Below are 21,539 nucleotides of genomic sequence, written 5' to 3'. Positions count from 1 at the left end.
TTTAAATTGTACCGAACAACAAAGGTGCTCACGATCCCTCGGATGACGTAACGCGACCGCTCTTTTAAAATGGGTTGAGAGTACTCATTAATAATCCAGCCAGTCATTAACATTTCATGGTAATTTTTCGAGGTAATGTTAACGGAACTCGAGATGACTACTCGAAAGTAAAAGGATTTCCTTCCATCTCCTCCTCGTTTTCAAGACGACATGCTTGTTCAAACCAGCAGCTTTATTGAATAAGGCATTCAATCTGTGACACTCAAAAAAATCAAGACAAAATTCAAATACCTTCTACTCCACTTGGACTCCTTAAAAATATTTACAGGAAAGTATTACACCCAAACAAACAAAACAAAAAGAAAAAGCCATATCACGGGAGAACTATATTGAGCTGGCACACATCCAAAAAGGATACCAAAACAGCACTAATACAAATTAATTTTTGTGCCAAAGAATAGTATTTTGCTGTTGTACAATCAAAGGCCCCTGTGAGAAACGTAATGATCAATCAGAGAAAACATCTCTTGATCCTTTCAACAGAAAAAACAATAATGTTCAAAACCTAATTACACATACTGGCTATGGGAAAAACACAGCCATTAGGCTGCTGGATGTTTGAAATACACAAACATCACATACTACACCTAACAGCAGTAAAATAAATCTACATAATATTTTCAACAAGACATAAAATTAAAATAAGTGTTTGGTTATAGGCAAATACGAAGTAAATTAATCTGAAGATTACTTTTTAAATATACATTATAAAAGCATATTTACAAGTGCAGGTTTTTTTTTTGGGGGGGGGGGACAAGAACTTCTAAAGAAAAAAATATAACCTGTTCTTTCTCATTCACAGTGCCTATGCCAAACTGCAACAAAAGACAGGAAAAATATCCAATCAGGATTAGAGTACACAGTACAAGGGTCCAATGAGATCACTTTCACGTAGCCCTGTGACCAGTTATTTCACAGACAGCCTTCTGTGGAGTAAACTGCTTTTTCCCTGAGGAATACAACCTGTGATATGGTCAACAAGAGGCGCGCAGACAGACACACACACACACACACACACACACACAACCTTGCACATATACACATGCGCGCACACAGAATGCGGAAACAATGGTCAAGTTTTCTTGTTCCCATAGAGCACTTGCTTCATGGGATTCTTCAAGGAAGTCAGGATCAGGATAAAGAACAACATAGCTGAGCACACTTCACAGGCAGGTGTGTGTGTGTGTGTGAGTGCGTGTGTATGTGGCCGTAATGATAAGCCAACAGTATGACACAGTACAGCCATATTGAAGCAACACCTCAGAGTCCTAGCAGTATTCCATCACTGGTTAGCTGAGGCCAACATTGTGGCTCCATTCAGTAAGCAAACATTAGCTTAACACAGACTCTGATTGGTGGAGGAAACAGTGACATCACAACTGCTCTTGCTGCTGGAGATCATAAGGGCAGACCTCGAATGGATGTAGAGACAGCCTACAAATTGAGTTTGCATCATCCTCCATCATCAAAACAAATGGGGTTCTTGACATGAACAGAAGTCAGATGTCCATGGTGCGCTGCTGTGTTTGGTCTGGACTCCCCTTGGCTGCCTCTGCAGAGGTGAGCTTTAAGACTGACTGTATGAGCTGTTCTGATTCCCGTTGGAGCTCTGATCGTTCTCACTGCGAAACAAGAAAATGGGGGAAAGAGGACACAAAATGAAAAAAAAATAAAATAAATTTGCCAATGACACGTCTAAATAAACCAAAGTCTTATTAAGAAGGAGGTAGCTCTAGTTTTATCTTCATCTCCATCATTTCCTGACATTGAGGCAATCCATCAATGTCTGCATCTATTGTAATATTAACCCAGTGCAGCCGCGATTATCTATTGGTCAGGTCTGGTCCGTCATACCTGTTGGGTGGTGGCTTGGGTTTGGGAACTTTGTTTAATATGGCAGGCATTTCCTTCCTGTCATCAAAGTTTTTCCACTGATCATAAAGCTTCAGGATTACTCTGATAATCTCCAAGATCTAACCAAAGGACAGCACAAGAAGGAAACAAAATAAGAGATAATTACTCAAACATTACTTGCTAAAATGGTTAAGGGGAACAATATAGTTATTTCCAATGCAGTCCTCAGAGACAACAGTTTGGTTTTGAAAACTACAACTTGGTCAATGCAACTTGGCATCTTAATTTTATAAACCCAGGAAATGAAGGGAACATTTCCTACAGAGCACCATTTAAGGGCAATAACAGTTAGCAACACCAGAAAAAAAGTTCTACAAGCTTAGCAACATAAGCACTCAGGCTACAGGATGTGAGAAACTGCCATGCAAGCCTTCCACTGGGAGAACTGCACTAATACACCGTAAGTATCAGATTCTACCTTATCCATGTCCACAGAGAGCTCAGCGAACCACTGCCGGGCGTCCTTCTGCTGCACCACACACGCTACATGCAAACATGCTAGCAACGGAAGAGGGGCAGGGACACAGAGGTTAGAATCACCGGCACTACAAGACCAAACCAGTAACACGCATAACTAACAAGTTTAAAAAGACAGCATGGTGTCACAGCTTGGCATTTATCAAAGGAACAACGTCACACTTGCTGTTTATTTCAAAAGTACAACACTTTCTGTTAATTGTCTCGATGCAAGCTATTAAGGCAAGGAGATAAAAAGGAAGAGTGATCATATGGTAGCTGTATATGATAATACCCAAGATAAGATTAAGATAATCTAAATGTTAAATAATTAGAAATGATCATGTGACCTAAGACATTGGCTTTTCCTCACAATGCGATTAGATGTCACATAGTCATTATCAAATGATGCGAGTAAAAGTATGAAGCCACAGCAGTAATCCCTGTTGTTTTGAATACTTGTAGAAAATGGAGTTGTTCAGGTTCAATACGATTTTCAATAATGAGACTCAATTTTTAATATGTTTGTTAACCCAGTCCCAGCAAAGGGTCAACATTTTGCTCTCATTCAGCTTTCAGTACTCCTGTATCAGGCCATTAAGAACACTAAATACATAATATAAGTGTATTAGAAACCAGTGTATAAGTGCATTAGAAATCAGAAATGTGGACTGTGTGGTCGGCCCCAAGGACGGCTGAGAAACATCGATATATTGCATGGAATATTTTAGCTAAAAATTCTAATTTTATTTTAAAGCACAACTTTGTGAAGTAGCATGTCATTGTCTAAAACATCTAAAGTTTAACTGCATAACATACAAACACGTGCACACATCACTCACTACAGAGTTCTAAACTGCCTCTTGAAGCAATATCAGCACAAGAACTATGGGTTCAGAGCTTCATAAAAAAATAAAAATTAAAAAAAACTCTGGAAGATACCCTGGACCAGAAAGTATATCTGAAAGATATACTTTTTTGTTTGTTGTGGTGAAATTCTATCAATGGTATCAACATTGTCAATCTATTTTAATAAGACTGAAATGCATACAGCAAGTCATAATTGTTGTGGTCACCAATATCATGACAGAACATATTAAATCTATGCCATCCCTGACGATTTTATAACTAAAACCCAACACAGAACTTACCAAGAGCTATCATGAAGGGAGGATAGAGCAGACATAGGTCTGTCCTGTACGTATCATTCACTATTCTCCTGTACAGGCAGAGAGGAATGTTACCGCAGACATCAACAGACTGCTGCAACCAACAAAGCATACATTGTTTCATGGACACAAAAGGTCTATGGCCCAGGGCATGCATCGCTACTACTTTCAAACAAATACTCGATGAGCAATAGACAGCATACATTCAGGTGCCCATGCAAATACACTAGGGCGACATTATACAGACAGAACATTATTCTTTGATTACATTGCTAGATATTGCAGACATTCGTTACAGTTTCTGAAAACATATTTGGGAAAACAGGACGTTTTTGGTTAAAAATTGCCTGTGTTAGTTTGCACAATGTACAACATGCCAAAAGTCATTGAACACTCATCAGGAACATAAGATATTGTTCAAGAACTAGCTACCAGTAGTCATTAAAATCCATAGGATTTGAAGTGCCCCAGTCCTGCCATCATGCTAATGATTAATAAATGATGCATCTTACAACCCTTACACAGCCTGAAACATGCACGCACACACACAAATGTCTTACCATGCTAGGGGGAGGAGCATGTCCTCCTGACCCATATCCTGAACATACTGCAATAAAGGTCTGTAGGGGTGGTACACAATCAGACAGCAGTCCTGAAACAGCCACAGACCTCAGATCAGTGACATTAACAGCAGTTTCTGTGCATTTGAGGGGTGGGATGGGACGGGACACACTAACCATAAGCTCCAGTAGGTAGAACTCACACTCCAAGATCTGCAAAGGCAGAGAGAGACGGAAAGAAAACCCACTGAGTCAGCCCTGACATGACAATGAAAAACAGCCACAAACATCTCAATAACCCACTAACTAATGTGGTATGTGCGCCAACAACTGCCACTCGCCTCTACCGAGGCCCACGGGTAAAGCAGTGAGCACCCCGGCGGCCTGGGTGACACCTGTGTGAACGTGGAGCAGTGGATGTGCGACTACCCACAAATAACCCTGCTGACCATCAGAAAGCACTTAGAGCCATTGTGTGATATGAGAAGTGTCATAGCGCCTCAATGTCCCAAGGCAGCGAGACTTCTCCATGGCAACACAAGTTTTACGCAGGGGTGTCAGGAGCGCGTGCATAATTCCTTCACAAATGTCAGAAGAGTGACATATGGTACAAAACTAAAGAATGCTAGATCCTCCACACACACACACACACACACACACACACACACACACACACACACACACACACACACACACACACACACACAAACACAAACCCAACCCTTGAGTGCACACACCCATGCAAACACACAGGTGCAAGCTTGGCATTCCCTTCACACAAGCTAATCAGCAAGTCATTGTCAGAAGGGTGGCTGTCAATTTTGCATAATTTAACCAATACAGTACTTGTCAATGCTTTTAGGAAGGGTTGAATACATCTTGTGTCTATCATTAAAATCCCTATTACATGTATACATGTAGAAACAAAAAAAGTGTATATACAAGACTAATGTTACTTACATGATTCATTCTATATGGGAACTCCTTAGGAAAGGCATAGGAGAATCGTGTTTTCACTGTTGAGATAAACAGAAACTTGTCTCTGGTTTTTAAATAGAGTACACTTAAAATCTATTTTTAAAATGTACCATAATTTGCTGACAGTCTGTATAATAAACCAGTAGTCATGGTTCCATCAAAATTCCAGCTTTTGCTTAACAAAACCAAAACATCAAAAAAAAAAAGTTAAACAGAAGTTAACATCAAGGATCATTTGGCTCTGCCAGGCAGAGAGAGCATATTTCCAAAACTTGTTAAATTGTTATTTAAATCTTCAAGTTCGGAACATCATGTAGTTGTCCATTTTTGGAAAACAGAGGCTGACTAGCAACTGTTTGAGGGGCTTTTGGATGTTATGCCACAGTGTTCGTATTCCTTCACTTACACACAGAGGTTGCTGCAGAAATAAGGCGAGTGTTTGAAACAACTCCAAATTCCTGTCATAAAAAAAAGATTACAAGGGATTACATGTTGCACTAAATGTGTAATTAAATACCAAAAAAGTAAAGGAATGGAATCTGGGAATGATTTGCTTTTTACCTCCACTTTAGAAGCTAGAAACACACAAGTAGGAGCCATCAACACTGGGTCTATGCTCTTTAAAGAGTATCTGCAAACATAAGGGCAAACTGGTGACAAAAAAAACTTTCAACCTAAATTTAACGTAAAACAATGCATTTTGGAACTTTCCATAGTAACACCGGTAAGTGAGGATAAAGTTTTGGTTTCCCATGATTTTAAACTACGTAGCCACACTCACAGCTTTCCGATCTGCACAGACTGAGAAGTAAACTACAGGGCTTGTCCACCTGGACAAGGTTTGGCATGGAGTACGAATGGCTCTCTGAGCACTGAGCTTAGGGAAGCAGAACCGTTCAGGAATATGCCTTAATGATATTTTCACTAACTGGTTTTAGTTTCGTTTCAGGACACAGCATTAGTACAAGCAAAGATGGTTGTTAACAATCTTGGCTAAAAAATGGTTAGAACAGTAAAAGAGTGAGATAAAAATAATAGAGATGGAATTGTGGTCTGAAAGCTTCAGCACAGGAGGGTCTTGAAGCACAATTTGGAACCACCCGTTGTTCAGCCATTTTTAAATGATCTAATTAGCCTACTCACCTAGCATAAAACCTCTTGAAGTAGACAGTTGCCGTGGCAATGACCTGCTGTCTCAGTTTCAAGTGTTCCCCCAAGGCCTGGATTACTAAAACACAGCAGAAATTACTCTCTGACCTTATCTGTTTTTCCTGAGTTTCATTAAATTCTGGCAGGGGTACAACAGTATTCCTCAGAAAACATGAGATTTTAAGACAGTATAGTAGGATTATGGATGTCTTCTTTAGGCGCTTAATGCCAAACTATTCCCCATTTTATTTCCCTCTCTTATATTCACCCTCATAAATAAATGTTTCTTCTTACTATTCCACTGTCACAAACTGATTCAGATCACATCTTAAATAACACAAAAAATACATTAGACATTAATCTACATTCCTAATCACTGCTAAAAGATTTAGAACTAGCTAAATACATACATGTGCATACATGTATATACAGGGGAAATCTTAATACACAAAATGTAAAATGATCACATTGTCCTATACCATTCGCAAAAAATATCTGCAGTTTCCAGTACTCCTCCTCTGTGAGGAACTTCAGATCTTTCTGACGCTCTTTCAGCAGATCCTGCTTATCCAGGACCCACTGTAGGCTAATAACACAAAGACAAACAAAGTAATCAAACTGGGAATTTAAATCAGATAAGAGAGATTTACAGACTCCTGTTTACTCATTAAACTTGTCATAACTAATATAATTTAGGAGATTATGCAGTCTCACATTACAATATATTTGGAGTACTTGTAAGGCTAGGTGCTGGCTTCCAATCTACCCAAAATCCCAAACCAGTCAACTTCCTACTAAATTGTGGATTCATATCAGGAAAAGAAGGAAGGAAGTCAAGGCATTTACCTTATTTTTACTAACTAAATACTGCTATTCAAGGTGACAAGGCTTTCATATATGGCAAAGTGTATGGCAAAATATGGCTGGCCTAGAAGTCCACATATGAACATACTAAATTTGTGAGCATGACATGAAGACAAACTATATGTTGGCAACCTCAATGATTCTATATATCTTAATCAGTTAAGAACTGCGGACTAGGTGCAAGTACAAGAATTAAAATGACAAAGCAAATGTTTTATTAATCAGTTAACTGAGTGAGAAAGCAATGGGCTATTTACATTTATAATTCAAATAAATCAACAAGCGATACATGTTTAGTCCAAATGACGTTTGCTAGCTAATTTAGATAGCCACTGCTACATGTATTATATCCTCACAATAAGGATCTTTCTTTTTTATTGGTCACTACTGAAGACATTAACTTAAGGTCTGAATTATTCAAACTAGTAAACTTTAATGATGTGTTACTAAAGGTATTAGTATTTATCTTAATGTAGGTAGGTTAACTAGCTAGCTAGCTAACATCAGACACCTATAGACAGCTAGCTAGTTAACTGGCTGTCTACAAATTTTAACGGATATAAAGCTAGCGTTAGCCATCTAGCTAGCGGATTCTGCCAGTCTAGACGGATTCCTTAAAATTTAGTTAGATCGGATGCTTCTCAAATTATCCCCGATTATATTTATTTACGACTTCTTATTCAACAACATTACAGTGTCTGGCTAGATATCTAGAAATCAGATAATGAACTAACGTTAACATTAGCTAGGCTAGCTAGCTAGCTAGCTATGAAGCGCTCACAAATGTGAGCCAAATTCGCAATACAGCAGGTCCTGAAACAAAGAAATTGTTCATAACGAATGGAAGAACTTACTAATGTGAACTCTGCCAAAAGTTCCCTGCCATTGTGGCCAAGTTGAGGTAGAAAATATGATCTTGAATGGTTTTAAATTTCTAGAAAGTAATGGACGCTTGAGTTAAATGGTCACTTCAACTAGAGGGGCACCTAAAAAAACACTCCGATGATTCTTTGTCCGACCGAGAATTATGTCCGATGGAGCACAACAGAACTCCTGAAAGTGGTTCTGAAGGACTAATGAGACGTGTGTCTAAGAAAACGACATACTATGATAAATAAAGGCATATAACACAATTACAACACAGTTTTGCTACTGCTTTACCAGAAACAAATATGTAAGTACACTATAATAATAGGTTTTGCTCTATTAATATTAACAACGATTTTCGTTTTGTGTGATTAAATATTATGTTTAAAACATAAATCAATAAACTGTTTAAATCAATAAACTGATTTAAGATTATTCTTTCCTTCTGACAACCAGAATTTGAAAGGATAATAGGGAAAATTGAGTTCGATTAGTCTTTAACCTATTCCAGTTTTTACATAAATGTATGTTAACCATGAACCGATACTTACTTGATAGATCACTGCAAATCAGCGGTCTAAGCGAATGATCAGAAGTGTTACAAATGTAGGAATTTAGAAGTGTTACAAAGTTATATATTTAGGTTCCGCTGAATTTGCCACTCATTTCTGACAGTAACATGGGAGTGTCATAATCACCTACACCGTGACAGCAGATCTGGAATTTGCCAACGTTTCACGGACTAATTAAATTTAAGATTCCATATGTCCCTCTGCAGCTCTGTAGTAAAGACAACAGAGTTTCTCCATCCTGCGCTCCTAGACGCTATCCCAATAAGTCTTTGTTTTAAAAAATGCGTTGCATTTGCTAGGTTTCATGCCACTGTGAATCATTTAAATGTAGCATGATTGCTACAATACAGTAAGCGCTCTTCCTTTAATTAAGTTAGTGCACGCTTCTATTTTTACCGCGTAGGCCTAAAGGTTCTTCATGATGGTGCGTGAGATATTTTAAGAGGTTCAACTAAGTGTTAAAATGGTTCGAGATTCCTCGACGGGTGGGTAGGTCCAAGCAGCGGCTATAAAACACTTGAATGAGTGAGTATAAGACATTCTGTCCGTCTTGTCAAAGCAGGAGAGTTGAAAAATCCACCGGCCTCAGAATGAGTGCAAGCCCAGAACGAATGTCTTCTTACCGCCGTCACTTTGAGGACGCCCTGGCCTCCTCTTCCTCGTACCATATCAGGGTGTCCAGCCCCTCTCCAAGTCGTCGGGAGACTCGCCACCGCTCCGCAAGCTACTCCCGCATCGGGACAACGGGACGCAGGGCACTTTCGGGCACGCGCAGGTCATGCATGACTAGGTACCTATTAATTATTATTATTATTACATTTTCTCTTTCATGTAAAGGTTTACGTTTGTAGTATCACCGCTCAGACTTGATTCTGTGCTCTTGCAGCAGCGTGAGTATGGGCGCGCTCTGTGTCGGTATCGGACCGCTGGACCTGGAAGCTGCCGCCGCTGATAACCAGGCCTTCCTCAGCACGCGCACGAGTGAGAGGCAGGAGATGGTCACCCTCAACGACCGTCTGGCCATCTACATTGAGAAAGTAAGACGCATCTGTCTTTGCTCTCTTCCCTTGTCATTGGCTGTTGGGAAGCATGCAACTGTTCTCTCTGGATACGCAACATTAAACTGGCTTGGTTGTCTTGAAGGTGCGCTCTCTGGAGCAGCAGAATAAAATGCTCGAGACTGAGATCGATGCCCTGAAAGGCCGCTTTGTGAAGCCATCCGGTCTGCGCAGCATGTATGAAGAGCAGCTTCGAGAGCTCAGGAGGATTGCTGACCAGATGAAGGTCCAGAGGGTGAGGCAGCTACAGGGACGGCACACAACATTTATCTACCTTTACATAATAACACACTCGATAAGTGCTCATGCAAATACAGCAAAGTGTTCACGCTAATGCCCTAATATCTCGTCCTGAAGGATCTTGCTACTGCTGCTAAGGAGGCTATGGCAGGACAATTAGAGTTGGTGAAGGTTAAGTACGAGGAAGCCCTGGAAGCCAGAAAGAAAGCTGAGCGGGAGATCGAAGTTTTCAAGCCAGTGAGTGGTTATGTCAGATTCCAATGACACATTTTAACAACCTCATGGCTGGCCTAGAATTCTAATAGCATAAAGTGAGGCGAGGCATCCAACTGTGATTGAACATTTTATAAGCCTTCAGGTTTTGTGTGCACATAGGAAGATGAACTTATTTATGATTACCCAGAGATAAAATAAACAAAGGTGCCATTTATCGGTTAATATTTCCCTTTCCCAGGATGTTGATGCAGCCACGGCCGCACGAATTGCTCTAGAGAAGCAGCTGGAAAACCTGGAGGTGGAGATGGAATTCCTTCAGCGGATTCACAAACAGGTGGAGTCGTTCCCAGTACTACAGTAAACTACTCAAAATGAGTCTAATTTCAGCACTTCTGTTAATACTACTTCAGTGACTTACCCATATTAAAAAAAAAAAAAAACTTTTATTTGCACTTTGAAAATGAAACTGAGGATAATGTACAAGTTTAACACGGAAAATTTCAAGTTTGGTACTCTGTTCGGAGCTGCTTTTCTACTATATTGTTGCACTTTGTTTATATGTTATTCATTTATTCATTCATTCATTCATTCACTGACTCCAAATAATTAAAAGCTTGGTTACTTGGAAAAAAATGTTTTTTTTAAACAAGTTTGGTTCAAAATGTTGTTTGTGTTTGTGTGCATGTGCTATTTTTGTTTTTTCCTGATCAGGAAATTGAAGAGCTAATGGCCCAGATTTACGGAACCGTGGCTAAGGTGGATGTGTCATTCTCGCTGCCAGACCTGGCATCCGCCCTCAAACAGATCCAGTCCCAGTATGATAGCATCGCGGCACGTAACCTGCAGGTAGCCCTCACTGAAGCTCCAGCTCTAATGTTCCTCATGAGCCAGTGCTCTCACTGAAACAATTTTGTATCTCATCATTCTCAGTTCTGGACATAGGCAGATAAAAAAAAACAATTCTTGTGTGGCTTTGGTACCAAATTATCTATGGCTATGTTGCTGTCTGATTTTGCAATCACCAGGAAATGGATGCGTGGTATAAGACAAAATTCCAGGACCTGAACGTGGCATCGTCACGGCACGTGGAATCCCTCCGGGGTATCAGGGAGGAAATCACTGCCCTGAAGAAGGATGTGAGTGCACTTCCTTTACAGCTCTTCCTCTAGTCATTACCATTAACTGTGCAGGTCCATTCCCAATGTATGCACGTGTGCTCACAGATCCAGAATAAGCAGCGGGAGCTGGACGCTCTCAGAACCAGGAATGAAGCTCTGCAGGCTCAGATCCGTGATGCACAGGAAAAATACATGAAAGAGGAGGAGGAATTGCAGGTAAGTGTGCAGTAGATTTACTGAGAATCCACTATTGATGCCTACATTGCATTTTTACTAAAGCTGAAGGCTCATCTTGTATATACCTGTGGCAAGTATTTCTGAGCAGGCTCATAAGAGTAATAAGCTCATACCTGCTTCACACCTTCAACTGAACTTGTCAAAATGGATTAAGCTTCATAAGTGTTTATAAAGTTTCAGCTCAGTGCATGATTGTAGGCTCGCATTGAGGCACTGAAGGTGGAGATGAAGATGGTGAAAGAGAAGATAACTCTGCTGCTGAAAGAGTACCAGGACCTACTGAATGTGAAAATGGCTCTCGAGATTGAGATCACCACATATAGGTAGTATAACTGAACCTGAAAAGCATAGCTGAACTGCATCTTCATTTTAAAAGGCATGACCAGATTCTGTGAAGGATCTAATCCTTTACATAAATGTTTCCATGCAATTTCTCGTTCATAAAAAAAATAAACTAATAATTTATATATATATATATATATATATATATATATATAAAAAAAAAATCACTGTAATTTCCAAAGAAACATCCATGTGACCTAAGTAGTGACAGCTGACATCACCCATGACTTTAGTGTTGCTAGCACATAACTTTGCCTACTCTGCCAAGTGAACTAAAGTATGTAGGCTCCATTTTTGTCCTTTAGGAAGCTGATTGAAGGCGAGGATAACCGGCTTACAGCCATGGTGGGTAGCCTGTCTCTGATGAATGTCGGCGCAGGGCTGGTCAGCGCCTCGGGGCTGGGCCTCAGTCAGGGAGCCGGTGGAACAGCTACGGCCTTGCTAAAAGCAGCAGCCTCTTCCTCCTCTGTCAAATCCCAGGGGACGCTGGGAGAGGTCACCCAGGAGCAGGCCGTGGAGGTAACGGAGAGGAAGACCATGCTCATCAGGTAAAAGTAGGCACTTCTGCCCAAGTATGTCAAATACTGTACTGTGGTATATATGTGTGTGTGTTGTAGCCTTTCTAATGCCATCTGTCTTTGGCTTTAGAACAGTTAGGGCAGATGAGGACATCATTCACAGAGACTCACAAGAACGCACCATCACCATCTCTGGAGCGGTCAGCGAGATGGACGAGTAAAGCGCTCTGAAACTGCCTGATCTCGAACACCTCCTTTCATCCCCCCCCTTTTCACTAGCCAACGTGAAACTGAAGCATGAAACTACAATATGATGGCTTGGTTCACACTGCTTATGACCATCTACTCTTATACGTCAAAGAATATTACCAAACAATGAGTCTCAAGGCTTTACATTTTAATCGCTACTAGAAACTATAACAGAGATCAAAAGCAGGAACGTTACTCCTCACCATCTACCTCGTCTCTTGTGGATGCTGTGCTAAAACTAAATTGCTAATAGACTGTGTTGAAGCCTTTAACCTCCCGTATGTCCCTTGGTTCTATTCAAATGTGGACAAAATAAACTACTTCAAAGCAGCATCACTGGTTGAGCTGACTATCAGAAACACCAAATTTATTGACTTTTTGCTGTGATCATCAAGACAGAGTTTGAATAGAAAGAAATGCTTAAGGCAAGTATATTTAAACCACTTGGCAATAGCCTTGGTCCCAGCTGTCTGACAAGCAACAAATGGGCTACAAACAAAATTAGGATAGCATCAGTTTTTATTCCTATTTTTATCGTTACAAAAACAAACTGTTTCACATAAAAGTATGCAGTTTAGGAATGCTCAAAATACAATTACAAATAATTACTGAGCAATGTTTACTGTTAGAATCAATCTACATTAGTTTAGTGCATCATGAGAAGCCCAAGAGAAGGGCAACCAAATATATAATATCTATTTATTAAGGCTCATGATTATGAACATAGCTCATACTACTCATGGTATAAAAACTGAAATATGTGGTATTGTTTTACCATAGTTGTGCCATTGATATGAAATCTACATTGATGTTCACAGGACAGTATCCAAAACAATAAAACAACCCGCCCTTCCCCCCCAGCCAAAAAACAACCCAAAACCAAATGTTGGCCTCTTGAGGGCAGATGTGTGTAGTCTGAATGTGTGGTCACTTTAAAGGCTTCGGCTCCTCCCCAGTTCCCCCAGCCAGGTGGTACACAGCCAGACTTACTTCATATGCCAAACCATCTGCACCCTCCTACATACCCAAACATTTCACATATTACCAAAAGCCACACATTTCGTATATGACCTGAAGCAATGAATAAACTCTGAATCATCCCTACAGAGAGTGGGGAGGCCCTTCTGTGCATGTAAATGTGAATGAGAGAGAGTGTGTGAATGTATTTACCTGTGTGTCAGCCTCGGCATATACTCTGACTATGTCCTCAGTACCTGAGGGTCTGACAAAGGCACGTGCTTGTTTGTACTTCTTGACAAGGGTGTCTATAGCATCCTGGAGACCTGCTGGCATCACCACATGACGCTCCGCATCTGTTGTGTCTATCACTTGCCTGTCTGCTACCTATCAGTGAAAAAGGGCTGTAATTTTAATTTATAACTACTTGTGCAAAGTCAACGTAAATGTATCTTTAAACCACTTGCTGCATTCGCACATGCATACATACAACCAGACATTGTATAGTGCAAATTACAGTGGTGAGAGAGGAAGCCGTGTGACTGCCCGATAAGGCACCCCACAGTAGGAACATATTGAGAGCTGGTGTGCTGAAAGGCCAACCCACCTTGACTCGGAGCTGTCTGTTGGGCAGGTCTGTGTAAAGGGTGTCCCATCCCTGTATGCTCATTCCTCTGATAGCCAACAGGGCTTCAATCACCAACATATCTGAAATAGCATCACCTGTAGCCTATGGAAGCAATATATATATATATATATATATATGACAGAGAGAGAGAGAGAGAGAGAGAGAGATGCAGTGAAGTTAATGAGTTTACATAGAGACATTTACGAGATGGAGATTGATATAATCTTCATAATGATTAGGCTCATTGGAGGCTCAGGGAGCAGAACAGTGCTGGTGGTTTTACCTGGTTGATGAGATCGATGGTACTGGCCAGAAGCTTGGCGGCACGTTTCTTCTCGTCGTTGGCGTTGCTGTGTTTAACCAGCTGTCGGATCTGCTTTTCTGCTTCTTTGCTGAACAGAACCTTAAAAACAGTTTGAAGCTGAGCTGTTTCTGTTCAGAAGACTTAAAACAGTTCAGTGAGTATTCCGATGCTTCAGAAAGAGCCGGTTACAACTTTAGTCATCATTAAACTGTCATCAAGAAAAGTCACATAGAGCTAATGCCCATATGGACAATGAACCCATAGAGATGAAGGACCATGTTAGCTTGGTAGGTTTTAATAAAAACAATTTAAAGTTGAAGTTTGTGACTGTAAATAATTGAGTAAAAAAGGTGTTTTTAGTGCACTGCAGGAGTTCTTTTAAAAACTGTGGGAAAGAAGCACATTAAGACCTAATAGCTATAAAAAGGTGATTTAAAAAACAGGTAGGTTCTAAAGGTATTACAGTAAGCTCACCGTTCCATGGCCGTTGGCTTCAAAGTAAACTCCGATGTCAAAATCCTGAGCAGCATGGTGGAGATGCTTCACACCTGTCTTCGTACAGCACACTGTGACCTAAGAGTAGAGACAAAAGTTTGGAAAACTATGGAGAAATATGGATTATTACTCACTGATATTAAACAAAAATGCAAAGCTAATTACATATTATAGAACATTAAAGAATACTGGAAAACCAAGTCTCACATCACAAACATAAGGAATTATCCTGATCCTTATGAACAACCATCCAGTCAATACCATCATCCTTATGATTTATAGGAGAATATCGTGGCACACTTGGAAACATTTACCTTCATGACATCTTTCAGGTATCTTGTGGCACTCCCATTAGCATATGCTGTTTGTACAACAGCGACCTGAATGTTCAACCCTGCCTGTACAAAAACATACATGCATTCAAAAAATTAAAGCAAATTTAGTGTGTGTTAATGGCGCTTTGGTTCCATTTAGCTCTTCATAATTTAAAAAAACTATACTCTTACTATAAGAATTTAGTGACAAGTACAGCATTATCATGCATCACATGTATGTACAGAAAGACCCCACCATGTGACCAATATGTACCAAGATCCAGTGCTAAAAATAATGAACCCCATATATACCTAAATATTTCATATTTTCACATTTTTCTTATAGATAATGCAAAAAGACTCTAGTAACTTAAAAAAAAACAAAGTTGGATAGTCATATAAATCAATGTAGCCAATTATAACAATACTACATGTACTACTCTACCACTCTACCACTCTCTCTTTGGACTTTTGCTAATTTTGAGGGCAGTGGTAGCTCAGTGGTTAAAAGTACTTTACTTGAAATTGGAAGGTCGCCAGTTCAAGCCCCATCATCACCAAGTTGCCACTGTTGGGCCCCTGAGCAAGGCTCTTAACCCTCAATTGCCCAAGCTGTATTAAATCATAATTGTAAATTGCTTTGGATAAAAGCGTCAGCTAAATACCATAAATGTAATGCATATGTGTGAATGTATGTATTGCGAGTTTGCATATGGCAGGGTCTACTATATATTAAGCATACCTATTATAAAATTGGAAAATTTGAACAAAATGTCAGGTTTGCATTTAGGAGATAAACTGAACCTTCAAATGTGTTTTTTTGTTGTTGTTGTTGTTTTTTGTACCTGTGTCAAAAGCTCTTTGAGGGACATGCTAATGAGGGTAGCGATCTTATCCCCATCCAGCAGACGGAAGCGGCCAGCGGTGTCGTTGTAATAATAAATGATACGATCGGCATCACCGTCAAATGAGCAGCAACGCTCACCTGGACCCATATGCATACCTGCGTATGGGAGGGGGTGGGGGCGAGAGAGGGAGAGGGAGAGAGATATTTTACTGCATCAAAACCAGAGGCATGTATATGGGACTTACAATGGCTTAAATAAAAACTGCACAACTCCTGCAAGATTTTTCTAACACATTCCAATGCTTATGTGAAGGAGCTTAAAGATTTCACAACGGAACAAACATCTAAATCACTAAAGCCCTGTTTAGACTTTTAAAAAAATCAGCTGTGAAGCAATTTGTCCAATAGGTTTTTATTGTTCTTGGTGTCAGAAAGCCCACGTTTGAGAAGGATGCATAATGAGTTAAGGTTAAAGTTCAGTCTGATACGGCACGAGCTGTTCCGAAGCTACCAATGCCACTGAATTCCGGCTTGGCACACTTTAATGTGTGTGTCTTCATGAAACTGCATAAGTATGTCTGGCAATATCCTATAGGCCAGTATGATAACACTGCAGAACATTCCACACACCTTCAGGAGCTCTCTGGTGTACTTTCACATAGTCAGCTCCACACAGGTGGTTGAGTTTGCCACTGCTGCCATCATTGAAGAGTGCCACCTGCAGTTCATACTTGAGAAATGCCTCCATTTCTCTCAGTTTGAGTGCTCCGATCCCATTGGCACCATCTACTAACAGCCTCTTCTGGTCATCGGTGCGATTAAGAGCCTGGGAGATGGGTGCAGGAAACTAAACTTTTAATGTGCAAACTATGTTGCATAACCCATGGGCGTTGTTAGGCCCATTTTAGGGGGGCTATATCTGCCCTAAAATTTTCTTTAGTCCCCAAAATAAGCATGCATTATTAGTTTAAAATCAAGTTCTCCTTCATTCTCTCTTATTCAACCACACAACTGTGTTTCCAAAGTCACATTATACTGGGAAAGAGGGCACTAGGACCTGGAAGAGGTACTGCTACATACAGCAGCCCTGAAACCTGTACAAAAATTTGAAAGTCTGAAAGATGTAATTTGATAAAATCTTAATCAGTCTGTCGCACTGTGTGTGTCTCTGTGTCAGGGAATATTCCTGAAGACTGTGCAACCTCAACAAAAAAGTAAAGAAAATACATAATCTGTATGTCTCTGTATCTGAATGTCATTTGTCTGAAATGAAACTGACAGAGGAACCCTGATTGTTGAACAAATGCTAATTTAACGTTACTTAATAAGCAAACTAAAAATGACTTTTGCATTAAACAATGCATTATTTAAGACAGGTTTCAATGCATAGTTCTTTTTATTTTTGCAGTTCTCCTGGGGGGCTTAGCCACCCTAATCATATATTTCTAGTGACACCTCTGACATAACCTATTTGCCATGTAACTGTGTGGAGACAGGTGCTCATGTGTTTTATTTTTATCATAGTCTTGCTTTCCCAGAGTCTTACATTCTTGGTGAGTTCAATGAAAGCCTTGGAGAGTTTCTCATAGTAGCCCTGTAATGTGGCGGTGCCATAGCAATCATGGGTGTTGCGACAACGGACCATATAATGCAGCTGAGGTGTGGTCACCAGGCCATAGTCTGAAACCAACATGCACGCACAAATGCACACACATGCACACACACGCACACAAACTAATTAAATCAAAAACATTTTCATCAAGTAAAAGAGGTTATTAAAATGTAATTTGTTGTAGCAGAAAACTTGAATACATGAATCAGTTTAATTACTATTATAATACATGACTGGGGAAAAAACAGCCTAAGCCTTCAATCAAAAATGTAAAATTTACTTAGCCATAAGCACACCTTGACTGTGCCCTCCCAAACAGGAAACGCCATCAATCACAGCCTTTGTTAGGCTCTCACTACTTGGCCTGAGTGACAGCAACCACAGCCAATCAGCTAGTACATTACACTAATTACTACATTAACTATTTTAGCTTTCATTATTCTGTTAAGGAAAAAAAGCAATTGCACAACAGGCTACCTGGTATCTCTGCCGACAAAGACGTTAGCTGTCTCACTCATGCTGATGGCGTCTGTCTCCATGATGTTTTTCAGTACAGTACACAGAGCTTCTTGCTCTGCATTGGCTAGCTGTGTGGCATAACCTTCCCAGGCTGGGGTCACCATTTCTCCCATTGGGTCAATCAGCTTCACTCCATTATCCTCCTGTGAAAAAGAGATGGGTAAAGTGAGAGAAAGGCGTGTGTATACAGTCAGCAATGAGAAAGGACAATGCAGATGTCCTGTGCTGTGTGAGTGTGTACTCTCATAGCACTACACTGACCACAGGATTGTGTGAGGCGGTGACCATGACTCCGATAGTGGACTTGGTCTTTTTGGACCTCAGAGCTGCCAGCAAGCCCATACGGAACATGACGTGGTCCAGATGCTTTGCGGTGGTTCGGAACCCTGCTGTACCATACTGTAGCGTCAGGCCCTTTGGCTTTGGATGTTGCGTGGATTTCTGGGACACCTCGCCAAACTCGGCCATCTTTACAGAAATCAGAAAGGGAAAGAATGCTTGAAGCTATTTTCTGTAGTTGCGTTTTGCCCCAGAGACCATTAACGCTACAGGTTGTATTGGTCTTCAAACTAATATAAAACGATGAGCCATAATCTGCCTCACACATTGTTCTGTAAAACCAGTAGTGTAGGTTTACTAACTAGCGTTAGTTCCTGTGTATTTTGTGCACGAATCAATGCAGTACGTCAATGACACAAGGAAGTTAACTCGTTAACTTTGCTACTTAGCTATGATATAATCTGCGAAATAAGTAGATAAATGTCTAACACAACACGAAACTGGCAGCTAACCTAGATGTCTAACTTACAGTTGACATTCAAAGACGACAGAATAAATGACGCGTTAGCTGATAAAATAGATAAACCTTCACTACTGCTAGCTAGATAGCTAGGTCAGCTACCGCTAGCTAACTTAACTGCAATCTGGTCACAGGTTAAGACAGAATGAATCACTAGCTAAAGCTGAAAGTGCTGGTTGCATTATGAACATATGTGGCTAGCTATCTAGACTACAACAACAAAAAAGAATAAACACGCAATTTCTCCTTGCCTTCTTCTCAACAAGTTAGAGGAAAACGACTATTGTGTTTTCATACTTACTTGTTCAGTTGTCAAACTACTACCCACTGATGTCAATTCAACAGTGAATGGCTTTTACTTCCTATTGGTGATGTGGCCGTCTGACGTAATCCCGTTTTGTCGGGAGCGTTCAGGGGAATCAGAGCCGGTAAGACGCAGCGCAAGACACATTCTTCGCGCTTCAGTAATTTCGCCCCCTGCTGAAAGCCGTAAACGGATTCAAGAGCCCCTTCTGACGAATTCATTTCTCCATAATTTTCCAAAGTGCACCTCTGTCAAGTAAAAGCAAATCTTTGCTCATAATGAAACGTTGCCTTCAAAACACAAATCAAATTTGCAGTCAGTGCTGACCATTAAATAGACACTAGTGCAATCAGTTGAAAACATTTTACCAAAAATTCTGATAACAGAATTGGGAAAAAAAACTGATAACAATTGAGCAACGGAAAAATTATTTATTTTCACATGGTGAATAAAAATATATGTATAAAAAGAGAGTGCATGAGGATTAATGCAGTACAAAATATCCAAACTGTAAACTTATTTGTGGAAATTCAAATGAGCTTCTGACAGAAAAGTACACATGAAACATAAAAGTTTCTTTGACTAAGAAGAATCTCTTAGAAAAGGAAAAATGTACATTTGTTCTCACATCTCTGGGCTTGGGGACGCCAAAGGACTTCAAATACCTCACATGAATGGGATGGGGAGAAGGTGGAAGGAAATATTTGAGAACTGTGGGTTGTTGTTGAAGTATTCATGGACCTGAATAACAGTGAAACTGATGTTGTCCCAAACGAGAATATAAGTGTATTTCAGGCTGTTCTCTTTGCTCTTGATCTATTGGAGCATTCCAAAGACCACTGTAAAATACTATAAACAGGTTGTTTATTTACTTAGATGCTGTTGGCTTCAATTTCCCCAGACAAAAAGAGCTCACCTGAGGCATTGCTGACAAAGAAAAAAGCAACATAAAGTGTCCAAGCCAGCAGAAAGAGCTTCTTTGTGACTGCATTTAGATTTCATGAGTCTCTGGAACTATACTGAAGGGATATTTCCAAAAGATATTCCCTTAATCGACGTTTTGATGATGGTGTCAGAGAGTATATGTAATTCCAAAATCTCTGTTGATATCTGTTTAATGTGATAAGACCATAGCATATAAATTACATTGGTAGTTCAGTAATTAAAGTATTTCACTAGTAACTCGAAGGTTGGGGATTCAAGCTCTACCATCACCAAGTTGTCACCGTTGGGCTCCTGAGCAGAAATGTAATTTTCATGTTTATCAAACCATTTAGTTATCATTTGTGCCTTGTGAACTGGGGCATTGTCAGCCTGGAGAACACCATATCATAATATTAACATCATCACAGGATAAAGTTGATCAGTCCAAATAACTTTTACAGGGAATTTTCCCTCAAGTGAACCCAAAATATACCATACTCTTAAAGGTATAAGCATTCTGGCTATTTTCATTTGCTTCTCCTTTAATATTATACTAGTGCAAATCACGGCAATTGAAACTTTTGACCACAATTGACCATAATTTCCAACATTTTACACTTCTTTCTAATATATCTAAATGCAGTTGTCATTTTAGTCACTGTTTGTGACTTAAGATCCTAATCCAATAATTAATCCTCTTCCAAAATCACTTGGAAAAGTGATCTGTTCCTTTTGCTATCACTGTTTCCAGGTTCACTCTGGACTTGCATAGTACATATAACTGAAAAATTAATTAAAGAAGGAGACGAGTGGAATATGGCCTTCTCCACCACCACCAAACATAATACCTGATTATGCCTTATGGCCCAGCCTGCTCATCATCAGTGTTTCAGGCCTTCGTCAACAATGTCATGTGTGACATTCTCCATGAATTCATAGACGTGTACATAGAGGACATGATCTATTTGATGAAAATGGAGGGTGTCAGGACAGTGGCTTCAAAGCTATTTGAACAGTGATTGTTTGTTAAAGAAGAGTAGTGCTGTTTCTATCCACAATTTACTTTCTAGGCTATATATGCATGCATATATAATATGCATGAAGGTGTGAGAGGTCCAGGTTGTGTGAGACTGACCACAACCCCAGACTGTCAGCTACAATGATTCCTGAGGTTCACTTCATCCATGACTTCAGCACCATCACTGCCCCCTAACCTCACTCCTCAAAGGCGCTCCATACAGCCTGTCTTGGTCACCGGTGGCAGAGAGT

The 21,539-nt window shown here is 40.1% G+C and overlaps 3 protein-coding genes across 5 annotated transcripts; 1 reads left to right on the top strand and 2 right to left on the bottom strand.

Moving 5' to 3' along the window:
• Window positions 1-214: 214 nt before the first annotated feature.
• Window positions 215-8,161, bottom strand: ccnc (cyclin C). Of its 2 annotated transcripts, none has more exons than XM_027011135.3 (12): window positions 8,005-8,161; window positions 6,766-6,872; window positions 6,281-6,365; window positions 5,699-5,768; window positions 5,544-5,595; window positions 5,120-5,175; window positions 4,337-4,372; window positions 4,160-4,251; window positions 3,582-3,649; window positions 2,393-2,472; window positions 1,915-2,033; window positions 215-1,682 (listed from the first exon to the last, which is right to left on the bottom strand). In XM_027011135.3, exons 1-12 carry the CDS (start codon window positions 8,034-8,036, stop codon window positions 1,628-1,630), a joined length of 852 nt encoding a protein of 283 aa, XP_026866936.1. In that variant the 5' UTR covers window positions 8,037-8,161; the 3' UTR covers window positions 215-1,627. The 2 variants fall into 2 exon arrangements, with proteins under 2 accessions (XP_026866936.1, XP_081568749.1); XM_081712623.1 differs by having other exon boundaries at window positions 3,582-3,693; window positions 4,160-4,219.
• Window positions 8,162-8,785: 624 nt separating this feature from the next.
• ngs (notochord granular surface) lies at window positions 8,786-12,898 on the top strand. Of its 2 annotated transcripts, none has more exons than XM_027011140.3 (11): window positions 8,786-9,379; window positions 9,476-9,626; window positions 9,733-9,882; window positions 10,005-10,124; window positions 10,342-10,437; window positions 10,815-10,949; window positions 11,129-11,239; window positions 11,327-11,437; window positions 11,657-11,781; window positions 12,106-12,348; window positions 12,449-12,898. In XM_027011140.3, the coding sequence occupies exons 1-11, from the start codon at window positions 9,111-9,113 to the stop codon at window positions 12,537-12,539; spliced, it is 1,602 nt and encodes a 533-aa protein (XP_026866941.2). In that variant the 5' UTR covers window positions 8,786-9,110; the 3' UTR covers window positions 12,540-12,898. The 2 variants fall into 2 exon arrangements, with proteins under 2 accessions (XP_026866941.2, XP_026866943.2); XM_027011142.3 differs by having other exon boundaries at window positions 8,787-9,379; window positions 12,454-12,898.
• Window positions 12,899-13,068: 170 nt separating this feature from the next.
• On the bottom strand, window positions 13,069-19,488 carry pgm3 (phosphoglucomutase 3). The gene is made up of 13 exons (XM_027011138.3): window positions 19,344-19,488; window positions 18,505-18,711; window positions 18,202-18,386; window positions 18,021-18,088; window positions 17,659-17,792; window positions 16,743-16,938; window positions 16,111-16,268; window positions 15,266-15,349; window positions 14,931-15,029; window positions 14,436-14,555; window positions 14,132-14,254; window positions 13,738-13,911; window positions 13,069-13,584 (listed from the first exon to the last, which is right to left on the bottom strand). The coding sequence occupies exons 2-13, from the start codon at window positions 18,709-18,711 to the stop codon at window positions 13,495-13,497; spliced, it is 1,638 nt and encodes a 545-aa protein (XP_026866939.2). The 5' UTR covers window positions 19,344-19,488; the 3' UTR covers window positions 13,069-13,494.
• Window positions 19,489-21,539: the final 2,051 nt, after the last annotated feature.

This window comes from Electrophorus electricus, chromosome 4, assembly GCF_041902795.1.
Source record: "Electrophorus electricus isolate QZ-2024a chromosome 4, ASM4190279v1, whole genome shotgun sequence".
Lineage (NCBI taxonomy): Eukaryota > Metazoa > Chordata > Actinopteri > Gymnotiformes > Gymnotidae > Electrophorus > Electrophorus electricus.
The sequence above is the reverse complement of the archived record's forward strand: the minus strand, read 5'-3'. Positions and strand labels throughout refer to the sequence as shown.